The sequence below is a fragment of the Meles meles genome, chromosome 1 (genome assembly GCF_922984935.1).
Source record: "Meles meles chromosome 1, mMelMel3.1 paternal haplotype, whole genome shotgun sequence".
NCBI classification, from domain to species: Eukaryota; Metazoa; Chordata; class Mammalia; order Carnivora; family Mustelidae; genus Meles; species Meles meles.
The window spans coordinates 115947631-115961098 of NC_060066.1; the positions used below are offsets into that span (position 1 = coordinate 115947631).

A 13468-nucleotide genomic window follows, 5' to 3' on the forward strand; every position below is an offset into this window, starting at 1 on the left:
ACCTGGTCATTTTCTACCATGAACTGATACTTTGTGGGGGGCGGTTATCTTGTATAAACTTTTCTCAACTTGACTTTGGCTCCGTTAGGGTCTGACACTCGGTCTTTTGCCGTGGCTACAGGTTATCGCAGCTACGGGGCACAGAGACACAGAAACGAGCTGTGGCTCTGGTCTCGCCAGAGCTTCGTGGATTCTCCGCCCCTGCCCCGGAGACCCCCTGGTTCCTTCGGGAGCCGCCCTCTCCCGCGGCTCTGCGCTCCTACCACCTCGTCCCGCCTGCCGCCTGCAGTCCTTTTTCGGGTTTATTGTACCCAGAGGCCCTGAAGAGCCAGCCAGTCCTCCTTCCAGGCTCATCCGTCAAAAAATAAAACAAAATTCTACACACCCCTCCCCACCAGGGAAATGACCACTCCAGCCGCCCCAGGGCGCATCCAGTGCTTATGGAAAGCGGCCCATTAAAGCTCTCAAAAGTATACCTTAAAGGCCATCTTAGGGCGGTGAAGACACACCCTTTCTGGCACCAGCCAGCACGACCAGCTCCGCAGTGAAGGGAAGCCAGTTTTTGTTGTCCCCCCCCCCCTCTTTGGGGAGGGCGGCCGCCTCTCTGGGTAACTGGCTAAGCCCCAGCGCCACGGAGAGTGGGAGCCTCACCCCCTCAGGGCCGCCCCCGCGTCGGAAGCCCCGGCGGGCGCCCGTACCAGGGCCGCGGTGGGAAGGCAGCCCGGGAGGGGCCCCGGCGGCGCGCCCCAGGGGAAGGGGAGGAGCACGCCTTTCCTCCGGGCACGGAGGGCGGAAGGAAAAGGGAAGGCGAGAGATGGGAGGTGAGGGCGGGCCGAGGGAGGGGAGGGGAGCCGGCTTCGGGGATGCCGCGGCCGCCAGCTCCTTCCCGGGGCCGCCCCGCGCCGTCCGCCCTCCTCCTACTCCGGGCCCCGCGGCTCCCGAGCGCCGCCTCCAGGAGCCCCTGGCCCGCAGCGCGCTGGGACCCGGGGTCCGCGGCCCGCCCCGCGCCGCCGCCCGCCCGCCGTCCTCCCGGCGCTCCCTCCCCCCGCCCGCCCTCCGGGCCCCCATTGCTGCGCTCCCTCCGTTTCCAGAGTGCGTCGTCTTTTAAGCCCGGCCGCCCTGCCTGCCCGTTCCACGCCGCGCCGCTTCCTCCTCCGCCGCCTCCCGCTGCGGCGGGCGCCCTCCTGACTTCTTCTTCCTCCTCCTCCCTCCCGGCGCCCCCTCGCCAGACTCGCCGCACACTCACCCCTTTCCCCATGGTGGCGGAGGTCTGTGCGCGCCGCCGGGTCCTGTCGCTTGAGAATCAGAGAGGAAAGAAGAGAGCAGCTCCCGGCCGAGCTAGCACGGCCGGGGGAGCGGAGAGGAGGGAGCTAGGGCTGCCACGGGGCGGGAGGGAGGGAGACCGGCCGGCGGCTCGGGCCGATGCCGCCGCTGAGGCTGCTACCGCTGCTGCTGCCACGTGTCCGCCTCCTCCCGCCGCTGCTCCGCGCCCCAGACCCCGCCGCAGCTCAAGCCCGCGCCTCCTCCTCACTTCCTAAAATATGCAACCTGCGTGTTTGCCCCGCCCACGCCGCAGCACGTCACCGTTACCGGAGCAACCTGACACCGGCCGCCGGCCTGGCTCCGCCCCCGCCCCAGGCCCCGCCCCCGGGCCCGGGCTGGCCGGCTGCGGCCCTTCGGGGCTCCAGGCAGGAGGGCGCCGGGACCCGGGGCGCGCGTGCCCAAGCCCCGGGAGGCGGCGGTCGCGCCACTGCGGGGCTCGCTGGCTGGCTGGGCCGTAGGGACTCTATGCGGCTGTGAGGCTATCGCGTCCTTCCTCTCGCCGTCCTGCCTGACACCGGCCTGCTTTGTAGGACACGCGAGGTCCGCAGTGGGTGCGGGTACGCTTTCGGAACTGGGCTCTCCGAATCACCGCGGGCCGCGGAAGGAAACCGCAGAGGGGCCTTTGCAGTGCTTCAGGGAGCTCCTCTGGGATTAAGGAACGAGCCTGGGTGGGGGTGGGGGATAGGGTGTGATTGCACCCGGCGCCCGCCTGAGGGACTCCGCCTTCCTCGCGGTCCAAGCCCAGCGCCCTCCTGCAGATGGCCTGCCCAGTCTTTCGCTGCCCTCCCAAATGCCTCCTTTGCTCTGGGACTCGCGTGATCCACTTCCCACTCGGCCTCAGGAAGAATGGGTCTGGGCTGGCCTTGCAAAAGGTCCCAAGCGCTCTCCCCCTACTTCTCTTCGTGACCCCAGTGACCGCCCAAAGGGCTTCCAGTGAAGTTTCTCACGATATTGTGTGAAAGAAACCTGTTTGCCGTTTTGGGGGATTCGGTTTTTAGGGAAGAAGCAAGAAGCCTAAAGGAATGCCTGTCTTTAGCAGATGGAGCTATCTTGATGGGGAGATGTTCCAGGACCTGTCAGGATCCTCTCTGCGCCTCCCATCTGGCAGGGCAGCGCTCTTGCCTGCGCGGCCTTGGGTGCTGTGAGGGACTCCGGGCCTGGTGTGTGATGATAAGCTCAGGAATCCCCAGAGAGGCAGGGCCTGGCTGTGCTGTGGGACTTCGCTCCCACTAGAGCTTCTTAGCAGAGGCTGCGATGGTTGAAGGCCTCCAGCGTTGAGAAACCAAAGTATTATTATTAATAATACTTTCAGGGAGTCAGATATACTCTGGGAAAGCACAAGATTTGCAGGAGAAAGTCTCTATGCGTCTCTGAGTATTCCTACAAGAAACAAGGAAAATATTAACTTCCTAAGCAAGTTAAAGCTGACCCTCTGAACTCTTAAGTATTAATTTAACATGAACAAATAAAGATGCGAAGCTTGAAAGAAATAGAGAAGGAAGGAAGGAAGGAAAAAAGGAAAAACTAGTAACTGTATTATCAGTACAAACATTAGGGTAGTTTTTATTACTTCTTCAAAGATAACTGTTTCTTTTTTTTTTTTTTTAAGATTTTATTTATTTATTTGACAGAGAGAGATCACAAGTAGACAGAGAGGCAGGCAGAGAGAGAGAGAGGGAAGCAGGCTCCCTGCTGAGCAGAGAGCCCGATGCGGGACTGGATCCCAGGACCCTGAAATCATGACCTGAGCCGAAGGCGGAGTCTCCTCCTCTTGTCCAAGAATGCATTGTTAAAGGCTAACGTCTCCTCTAGGGACCATCAGGCTTGGTTACATCCCTCCAGACCATGAAAAGCAACGGAATTGTGACCTGGATTCAGATTCGAGACTGCTGGGGAAAGAGCCCTCAATTCCAGAACAGAGTTCCCTACCCTGCTAATTCAAAGACAGTTACAGTGTGGTACCAGTGCTCTGCTCCAGGGCTCTAGAAAATGGTTCTCTCACAAGACCTTAGAGCCCCCATGACTGCTTACCCCTAGAAAGCATTTGCTGGCTAAACATCTCTTAGATTGTTCAAGATTGATCATCCCATGGGCTCCAGTCTGAATGGGGAAAGTGCAACAAGAACGGCAACAAAATGTAGAAAGGAGAAGCCTGAGAGATGGAGATTTTTCCTACCAGCTGATCTCCTTTTTCTCCCTTCCTAAGTAAAATTATCTTTTCTTTTTTCCGTTCAGGAATATAACCTCAACAGATGAACGCATTTGCCTTTGTCTCTAGAGCTGTTTATCTGGCCACGGGAAGATTGCTGTAGGTCCTTCCAGGAGGACCTCAAAGTTCTGGCTGAATTCCAGCATGGGGGAAAAGGCATAAAAATATAGGAAATGTTAACTAAAATCTTAATGTCGCCTTGCCTTTGCAAAGCGCTTTTCCATATAAAAGCCCCTTGGGGCATCATAAGTCAGGAGGGTAAAGGGTTTTAGCTGCATTTTACAGAGTGGGAAACTGGAGGCTCGGGGACTTTCTTCTCACAAAGCCATTCAGTTAGTGGGAGCCGTCTTCCTGCTTCTAAAGCTTGGTCTCAGCCCAGCACCAAGAAAGTTCTGGTGGGGGAAGAGCAGTTGCTTCCAGCCCTGCTGTCCTCACACTTTTCTACATGCTTCTCTTTTGTAATCAAGAAGACCTCCGCTAGAGCCTTTTATTCCCCTGGCCTCGCTCTTCCAAGGTCTGCTGTGGGGCATCTAAGGCAGAGAGCCATTATTTTTGTAGAAACGCCCCATGTAGATGAACACACACTCCCTCCACCCCACTTGTGAATCACGGGATCCCCCCGCCAGAGGCAAACCCCAATCCATTTTCAAGGTACTTGATAGTGTGTCACTGTTATTGCAGTCTTGTTGAAAGAAACATAATTCAATGAAAAAGTTTCAGCGTATCAGAAAGGGCTTTACTATTACCCCGATAAATTTGATGCTTTCTTTCAACAGCACCTCCCCCCAAGTGCTATGGTCTAGGCACTTCTGGGCAGTCTTCAGGGGTGTTTTTAGGGGTAAAGTTTATTGCCAGGAGTCAATGGCTAATTTTAAGAGGTGAAGGGAAAAACTGTGGTCAAGAAGCAAGGGACTAAAGGGGGAAAGTCCTTTTCTTGGGAAAGCCTTCTTTCTTCCTCTTGGGAGAGGTTCTGAATGGAACCTTAGAGATCGAACACTCCCTCATTTTCTGATGAAGAACCCAAGGCCCAGGGAGCAAGTGACACTGTTGTCCGTGTCCCAGGAGATGGGCTGAGTTTTGTGTTCATTTTCCGACTCCCAGAGCAGTGCAGGGGATACACGCTACTTCCAGAAGAGAGGGCAGGGCAAATTCTGCCTCTCCATTGTATCTGCCTCTTGTCCTATCAGCTCTTTTCAAGCTCCTCACTCAGGACACAATTAAACTGATCAGCCCGGAGACTCGGGCATTCTCAGATCCAAGACTGCCAAGTGCACGTGGCCTACAGGAGGATTTGACACAGCCATGAAGGCTTGGCCCAGCCATTGCGAACCGTCAGCAGATGTAAGAAAAATATGATGCAAGCCCGTATTTTGAGCCAAGAATGCTCTGCTTTGAACAAGCACTTGCTGAGCTGAATAAACACACCATTGCAATTAAGGGCTTTAGAACAGGAGTTGGAGCATATACCAAGTGAGCATTTTCCATAGGGAGCGAGAACTGGGGGAGATCAGTGAGCCAGGGATCTTCGGCCCAGCTTGTGCTGGAGCCGGTGTGGAAACCCTTGTGAACACGCATCTTTATCTTTCACCATTTCCTAGGTCCCCCTAGCCACCACTGTGACTGTCACTTCTCGCTGTCCCTAAGTTCCTCCTAGACCGTTCCTATCCCACCATTACAAATCCACTTTTTCCTGCCCAGCAGCTGATGGCTCACCTCCTACTTTTAAAGCACAGTTCTGGGCACACCACCAACATAGGCAATCTGTCGGTTAAATAAGTCTGACCCCCCCACCCCCGCAACTTTTCCTCCCAGCCTCCGTTTTCTGCTCATCTCTTCATTTCCTTTTAAGGCTCTTTAGGACTCTCTTGAACAGATCTTCTTCTGTTAATGATTTTTTAAGCCCTCAAGTTTTGCTTCTGGAAATTCAGAAGAGTCAGCATTTCCTTGGTGCTTGTCCTGGGAGCTACGATCGGCCGCACAGCATTGGATCCTCAGTCTTTCCCTCAGCCTCCCTTTCCTCTGACCGCCCCTCAGGTCAGTTGTTCTTCTGAAGCGGTCTGTGTAAGTCAGATGTTAGCTGGCTGCCACGGCTTTGATGCAGAATCCTGAAATTCAGAGCCGGGATGTGCTCCTCTCCTCCACCATCCACCCCTCACCATGCATCCATCCCCTCGTTCCAATAAAAAACTCTATTGAGTGTTACGATATCCTGACAAAATCAACATCCACTGGGGCGTTGCAGACAAAAATGGCAACAGAGGAAGGATCTAGACGGGAAAATATTCTATTGCCCGAGTCCCATCTGCACTCTGATGGCAGAGACTTGGCGTCCGGCAGGCTTACAACCCAACCCAGTGTGGGGAAGCCTGCCCCAGAAGAGGCAGCAGGAGAGAACGGCTGTGTAACCCTTCGTGTTCTTGGGGGAATACAGTCAGGACCACTAAGGAAATGAGCGCTACCATTGGGGGTGGATTGATTTGCTATTTCTGGCCTTTAAGTCTTCCATGGAAAAACAATTGGGGAAGTTCTGTGGAAGATGATTCTGTGGAGAGCAACACTCTTCCATAGATGCTTGGGCACAAGAGCTGGGTTGCAGGGACTATGCCGATTTTCCTTGTGGTAGAGTGAAAAGGAAAGAAGACAAAACCATGGAAAAGGCGTTTGGTTCATTTACAAAAAGTCCCAGAGCTTTTCTACAGCAGTAGAAAGTAACCAAAAAGTAGGTCAGGTACAAAAATAGTAACCAGCTCAATTAATTTTTAACAGCTTAGGTTTTCCTCTAGAGGCTGCCATTTTGGGTGATGGGTGACCTCCCCATGTGGACTCCCACAGATAAACCCACGGATAAGAAAGGTTTCCTCTCTTTCCTCCCATCTCACGGAGATGCCCCTAAGAAACCCCAGAACAGCCCTTCTTGGGCATCTCCTTTGAGCCTAGCACTATGCCTGGTGCTCGTGACTAAAGATGACCGAGACACATTCTCTGCCCTCAAATAGTTCACCAACTGGCATAGAAGAAAGACACACCGAGATACTGGTACCACACTGAGAGGGGTTGGCAAGGATCTCTGATGGAGGCCTGAAGGGAGAAGTGGCCAGGTCTGTCTGCAGAGGTGGAAAGCCTTCTCTGGCTGGGTCTTGAAGATGGGTAGGAGTTGATGAAGTGGAGCTGTACGTGTTGGGGTGCAGGGGGTGGACGTGGGTGGGCGATCGCAAGCAAAAGCAACAGAGTAGGCAAACCCTTTGGGACATGAACTTTGTGTGTTGGAGGGCAGTTGTTTCAAATGGCTAGAGCATGGGTAGTGGGGGAGAGCACAGCAGGAGAGCAGCCTGGAGAGGTGAGCAGGGTCCAGACTGTGGAGCACCTGGATTCCAGTGTGAGGGCCTGGACTTTATCCTGTTGGCCCTGGGGTGACACTGCCGGGTTTGGAGCAGGGAAGTGGCATGATCTGCTTTGTGCTTTGCAAAGATTTCTCTGGCCGTCTCCAAGCACTGGGGTAAGCCTTCACAATCAGTCCATTTATCAAAGCTCTTCTGACTGTATTATTGAATTCAGCTTCCCAAGACATCTATGTCTCCCCATATATCTTTGAGATGGTGCACTAATTTTATTTTCTTCCTTTTCTACGCACACACATGCATGTTTCATTCCCATTATCATTCCCATTGGGCATGACTTCCCCCAAACAGAGGTTTTAAAATTGCTGGATATGAAAAACTGGGATTTCGACCTGATTTTAACAATTTGTCAGCACCTGAACACCTGACCCTGGAAGACAGCTCAATTAGCTGGGAGGGTGTGGGCATCTCACTCCGCTTTCCTAATAGTTTTTGTAAACCTGAATTCCACGTGGGCCAAGGACTCGGTTGGCTTCCATTTCTATCACAGATCAGTTCTTGAGGCAATTCCCCAGACTAAGAAAAGTTAAGTCACTGGCTCCCAATTCCACACGAAAAGACTGGGACCAGAGAGGAGAAAGAGAATGTGTAAAAGGCCAAATTAGTGAAAACTTTACCTTCAATTGTCCAGATAGTTCAAGTCAAAGATGTTCACGTATAAACGAATCTCAGCTATTTGTATTTTGGGGGACAACACTGTCCATCTGACATTTAGCATCTGGTAGTGGATGTGGCAGTAGAGGTGGGGGGAGCTGGGGCAGGAGGTGGGAAGGGACTTGACCATGATGACAGAGTTGATCAAGCAACAGGACCCCCATCAGACACCTCTTTCAAGCAACAGCATTTTCCTTCTTCACATGAAACTTTTGAACCTTTCTGTCTGTAACTAGATCACCAGGCTGCCAGGACCATCAAGTGACATGACACACTTGAATAATTAAAACATTGTCTGCCACATAGTGACTGTTCAAAAACGCCTAAGGAATTCTCCTGATTTCAACTTTGTCCTCAGTCTGGGAGAAACAAGATCTCAAGAAGGAGGAAGGCATCCACAAGAACGTGTCTAGAGGAGAAGGGAGGGAACACAGAACCTACTCGATGCTGGCTTTTCTCTTCCTCCACCAACCTCCTTTCCCCAAGGGCAGGCCTGTCTGCGGACACACAGCCAGCCCGTGGCGGTGGCTATAAGCAGAGTGCTGAGCGCAGGAGTGGGATGGGCGGGGGTCGGTCAGCTCTCTACCTGTCAGAACTGCTAATCTCCCATCTGCAGATGGGGACCAGGCAAATGAGCCCACTAATGAACCATGGCACCAGCCCAGCAAGGCCATTTGCAGGGTCGGAATAAGAAGCCCCAGTAACTGGTCTGAACTGCTGGGACCTATGATATAGCACAGCCTCCTTAGAAAAAAAGAAGGCATTGTCTCCAAATGAAATTTCCTTTTCTGATTTTTCCTTTTCACTTAAAACAAAACAAAACAGAACAAAACACAAAAAGAAAGATACCATCTGCTAATGCAATCACAAACGAGCGAGGGAGCATTCTCACAGCCTCCTAAGAGCAGACCCGGGAAGAGGGCAGGGCTTCAGGACCATCACTCCTGCTCCTGGAATAAAGCAGCCGGGGCCACCAGGCACTGTGCTCCAGACCAGAGCTGCAGGGAGCCAGCAGAGGCCCGGGATCCACTGCCCTACCATACCTGTAATTGCATCAGCCAGACTGCTTGGATATTTTCTCCCCCTCTCATTTTTCATAACAGGAAAAAAAAAAAAGAAGACCATGTTAAAGTTTTGAATTAAGAAACAGTTGCCATCTGGGTAATTGAATCCTGCTCGCAGCAGGCCACCTGGTTCACATCAGCAACTCCTGGCAGGTACGGATGTGTCAGCTAAGGTCCCGTGTGGACTTACTAAACACAGTCCACATGCAGTGTGGCCACGTCGCTTCCTAAAAATCGTACGTTGTTTTCCAGCGCGTTGCCTCAGTACCTGGTGGATTTCTTAGGCTGCAGACATTTGGAATGACCACTGTAATGTTGGTTTTGTCCATCCCCAGCCACCTGGTGACTTAAAAAAAAGAGATCTGAAAAGCCAGTTCCCTTTGGTTTCCTGTTTGGACATCCATGTCATAGAAATATGTGGGACTGAAATCACCTTGTTCTTCTAGAGGATTCAGGAGGCTGCTTCCAGCTCCTCACACAGCAGAGAGAGGGGCGTGTGGCTTGGGAGGAATGCCCAGGGTCTGTCTATGGGCCGGATGCCACACCCTGCCCTTCTCTGCAGCTTTCTCTTTTGCTAGCCACTCCTGTTCCCCAAAGTGGGGGGGGGGGGGCACCATCAAGTTGCAGTCCTGTTCCCCAACCTCCAACACTCAAATGCCAAGAGAAAAGGAACCTGGAGCATTGCACACGCACCTCCCAACCAGGGCCCAGGGCATCTTCCATTTTTTATATGCATAGACAAAGCTGGTATCAAGGGGCAGGGCTGGCAAGGACAAGACACAGAAGGAACAAGACCCAGCCCCTTGACTTGCCACTGGACTGTGCTGTTTCCTTAACCTAAGGACCCCTAGAAAAAATGTCAACTCGAAGGACAGAAATGTTTTTCTTCCAAACCAAAAAAAAAAAAAAAAAAAGACGGTTATCCAAAACATGTTATTTAAAGGGACAGCTCTTTTAAAATAGAGTTTTTCACGATGCCCTGGGTACTCATATACGTTGCTCTTAAAAATCCCCCTCAAGGATTCATCCTTATTTCCAGGGAGCCATATCTGAACACACACAGGCACACAAACACTCACAGGGATGTACACACGTGTGTACATGTAGACAAACACACACACTTACACTACTGTTTGGAATTTCAGAGAATGTAAGGATGCTTCTCCAGCTTTTTGCAAAATGGCTTCAAGGTAACATTAAATTAAAATCACTTGCAGGGTTCTTAGCTCAGGAAAAGCCCCCTCTATTTCTCTCTCCAGGGACAGCACCATGGGCACCTGTTTGGGGTCTCCTCAAGCTACTGGGTGATGTTGCCCAGCAATGCCTCACGGCCATTGTGGCTCCAACGTCCTCAGACTTTTCCCTCTGCCAGCTGCTGGAGGAGGACAGTTCTGAAGAGAATATGGAGGGCAGTGGCTAGGGGCCAGGGCCCGAGTGTGGAGCTGGGGTAAGGTTCAGCAGATCCTGGAGGCAGAGTGGGTGGTTTGAGGTGCCCAGAGAGCTCCAGCAGCCCGTTCCAACTCCCTACAGGCTCACTTATGCGCCTTTGGCCTCAGATCTCTTTTCTTAATCCAATAAGGTGGCACTTACCTACATTTGAAAAAGTGCCGTAAGATTATTTTATCCACAATATCCTGTCCCGAAGGAGTCAAGTTCACCAATTTCCTCTTCAAAACTAGTTTTGGAGAGGGCTCTTTTGATATTGATCTAGAATCATAAATCATTTACAGCTCCCTGAGGTATTATTGTCTTTTTACTCTCCCCTCTCTTGCCAAATGGACAATGTCTCCAACCTCCTTGCCCCTTCACACACTCTTGTTTCTCTCTCTGTTGCTATGTCTCTGCCTTGATGCAGAACAGCCTCTGCCCCCAGCTCCTCTGAAAACGAGTCAGAATAGACTCTGTCTTCCCACATCTGGATTCATGCATGATGGGCAGAAGATCGGGTCCCCACTGGGGAAGAGAGAGGGGTGGTGGAGAAGCACTGATTCTAGACCCAGTTGCCGGGAGGCTGGAGGGATCTGGGAGCCCCAGGGCTTTGGGGCTGAGGGCTGCTGGCCGGAGCAGCAGGATTCTTCCCTTTCAACATGGGATCAGAGATTTCTTGGGTAACTGCGTTTTCGTTTTTAAAGGCTGCTCTTCTTACCGTAAATTGTATCCCACTGATAACAAAGGGTTGGGTTTTTGTCAGAGAGCTGCATCACCATTTCCCCTTCGTGTGGCCCACAGGCTCTAAAAATGTGAAGAAAACAGATCTAGTGAAATACTGAAAATGTTCTCTTGGAGCTTGGGAATGAGTAACTGACAGCCATTCCCATCACTTCTTCCCACGATCACAGAAGTCCCGTCCTGCTCGGTTAGCCGCTCAGCCTGTGCCCTCAGGTAACTTCTTCCTCCACGCCCTGCTTGGCAGTGCTGCAGGTCAGCTCAGCCCACCCCCCACCCCCTTTCTCCATCCCTGGTGGACGGCGGCTTCCCATGGTGGCCACGCCACCTTACCTCCTCCAGGGAGGGCTGAACCTCAGCCGTGGTGGTGGGGAAGGGGGTCTTTTACATTTCCAAGTATCTTCACTTATTCACTCTCCCAGCATCCCCCACGATCCAGAGGGAGTCGCTACTTTTGCTCTTTCTGTACCCCTTAGAGCCATCCTCGACCCTCTTAAACAGGTGTCCATCTTTTTCCTGGTTGTACTGGGTCACACAATTTTTCTATTAAAATTTCCCTGTTCAAATGACTGGTCTGGCTTCTGACTCCCTATTGGACCCTAACTGATACAAGGCCCTAATAAATTCAGGAACAAAGAATATTCATGGTTTGGAAGACACAATATTGCAAATAAGTCATTCTCCCTGGTTTGAGCTATAGATTTAAGGACATTGGTTTCTCCTAGGTGCTTCTTTTGAGGGTACTAGACAAACAATGTGTCCAACCGTACTTGATTGTTGTTGTAGTCCATTTCTGGGAACCACATGGGAAATCCTAAAACTGATCTTACCCATGGGATCTGTGTTATAATTGGATGTTGCATTCTTGACCAAAGACTTGCCATTCAATAAATCAGAGATACTAAATATGTTGTAGAGTCAAAAATTCAGAGTTCAAATTAATAGTTCTCAACCCTGGCTGAGCATTAGAATTATCAAAGGATATTAAAAAAACAAAAAACAAAAAACAAAAACCACAATGCCTGAGCTCCATGGGGGATCAGCTGAAGAGATATCTCTATAGGTGAGCCCAGGAAATCAATTTTTTTGTTTATCAAGAGCCATGACCAAAAGAAAGAAATAGTTACCATTTGCACTTCCAAAAATTAAAAGAGCCACTTGAAAGTAAATCACAAGATTTATTGACTTTTCCAATGGACATTTAGAGCTCCCACATTGAAGAGTGAGTCATCCCACATGGTAATAAGATGTTGAGCGTAGCATACGCTGTCCACCAGGCCTGAATTTGAATCAGTGCCCTCAAGGTACAATGTTCTAAGGCCAATGGGTAATGAGTTAATGAGTATTTAGAAAGATTACACGACAAGTGTCATGCCTCTGTTTTGGGAATTTGGCTGGGAGCCTTTGGAAAAGAATAGACGCAGTCTCTGTTCTTCAGTGTTCAAAGAGAGAAGGGCACAATGTATCTGAAGTTAGGCTTCTGGTAATTTAGAACCATGGAACTGTTGTTCTTTGCTGAAAACAGCATTTGTATCTGAAGTGATTTCAATCAGATAGAGCCAGTTATTTGGAAATCGTGATAATCCAGAGATATGTTTCAGGATTCTTCCTTTCCCTTGGCAGAAGGCTGGAGAGAGCTGACCTGGGAGGGGAGTCTCTCTCTTCCTCCTTGGGTCTCCTCCAGATTCAGTCAGTACTTGGAGGAAGGCTGCCCCTTGAAAGCTAGCCACCAAGAGGCTCAAAGAAGAGACCAACCCTCTGCATCTCTCACCAGGTTTCTGGAAGTGGGGCCAGGACCGAATCCACGAGGTTGGTTTCTCTTTCAGATTCCAGTTCTTAGTCATGAATTATGTGATTTATGACAGGGCACTTCACGATGTCTTGGTAATCCACTATTAAAACAGAAAAATGTTGTCTATTTCCTATCAAAGAATACTTTCAAGACAAATTAAATTCTATCAAAAAGACATCTGAGTACTTTTATCATTTTTTGTCCTGCTTGTAAGAGAGGGATTTATCAGAAGAGAATTTGGAAATTACAGAGAATGGTTACAGAAGGAAGAAAATAAAACCAGCCTATAATTCCATAATCATTATTTTAAACATTAAAAAATAAAAAAAAATAACATTGTCCAGATGTGGGTCTGTATCTTGTTTTTTAATATAAGATTATATAATAAACATTTCCAGATATCTTAAGATGCTTTAAAATACTATTTAATAGCTGCATAATATTCCATTTTATGGCAAAATGGTGATTTGCTTATTCATGGTCAGATATGCAAGAGGAGTATTTTTTAAATATAAGGGAAAGTTAATAATCCAAGAAATTTTGATCACTATTATTTATAACTGCACATTTGGAGATCTTAAAAATAGACAGATAACAGTTGGAAACCATCTCAGGAGCACAGAAAATGAGATTTAAAAAACAATCAAGAGCAATTTTATTTTTAAAGGTCAATTCGCTTACAAGGGACACAGAGAACATACAATAATTGTCTATAACTGCATTTCCATTGACTTCTGAGTGGTAATTTTATCTTTAACACCCCCTACTGGTTTGCCTTATGGTTTTAGTGTTACCATTTTCCCTAAGAAAAAGGAAAAAAAAGATAAAAAAATAAGAAATAAATAAAAAAATTTTAAAAAAG

At 49.8% G+C, this 13468-nt stretch overlaps 1 protein-coding gene across 2 annotated transcripts in view; it reads right to left on the bottom strand.

Annotated features, from left to right (window-relative positions):
• Positions 1-1521, bottom strand: part of ATP1A1 (ATPase Na+/K+ transporting subunit alpha 1) — a 29332-nt gene extending 27811 nt beyond the window's left edge. The window contains exon 1 of one of the 2 annotated variants that reach the window (XM_046026893.1): positions 1247-1521. In XM_046026893.1, the coding sequence (XP_045882849.1) occupies positions 1247-1258 (12 nt within the window). In that variant the 5' untranslated portion in view covers positions 1259-1521. Of the gene's footprint in view, positions 1-476; positions 504-1246 lie in introns of those variants that run through there. The other variant, XM_046026900.1, reaches the window with a different exon arrangement.
• Between the last annotated feature and the right edge of the window lie 11947 nt (positions 1522-13468).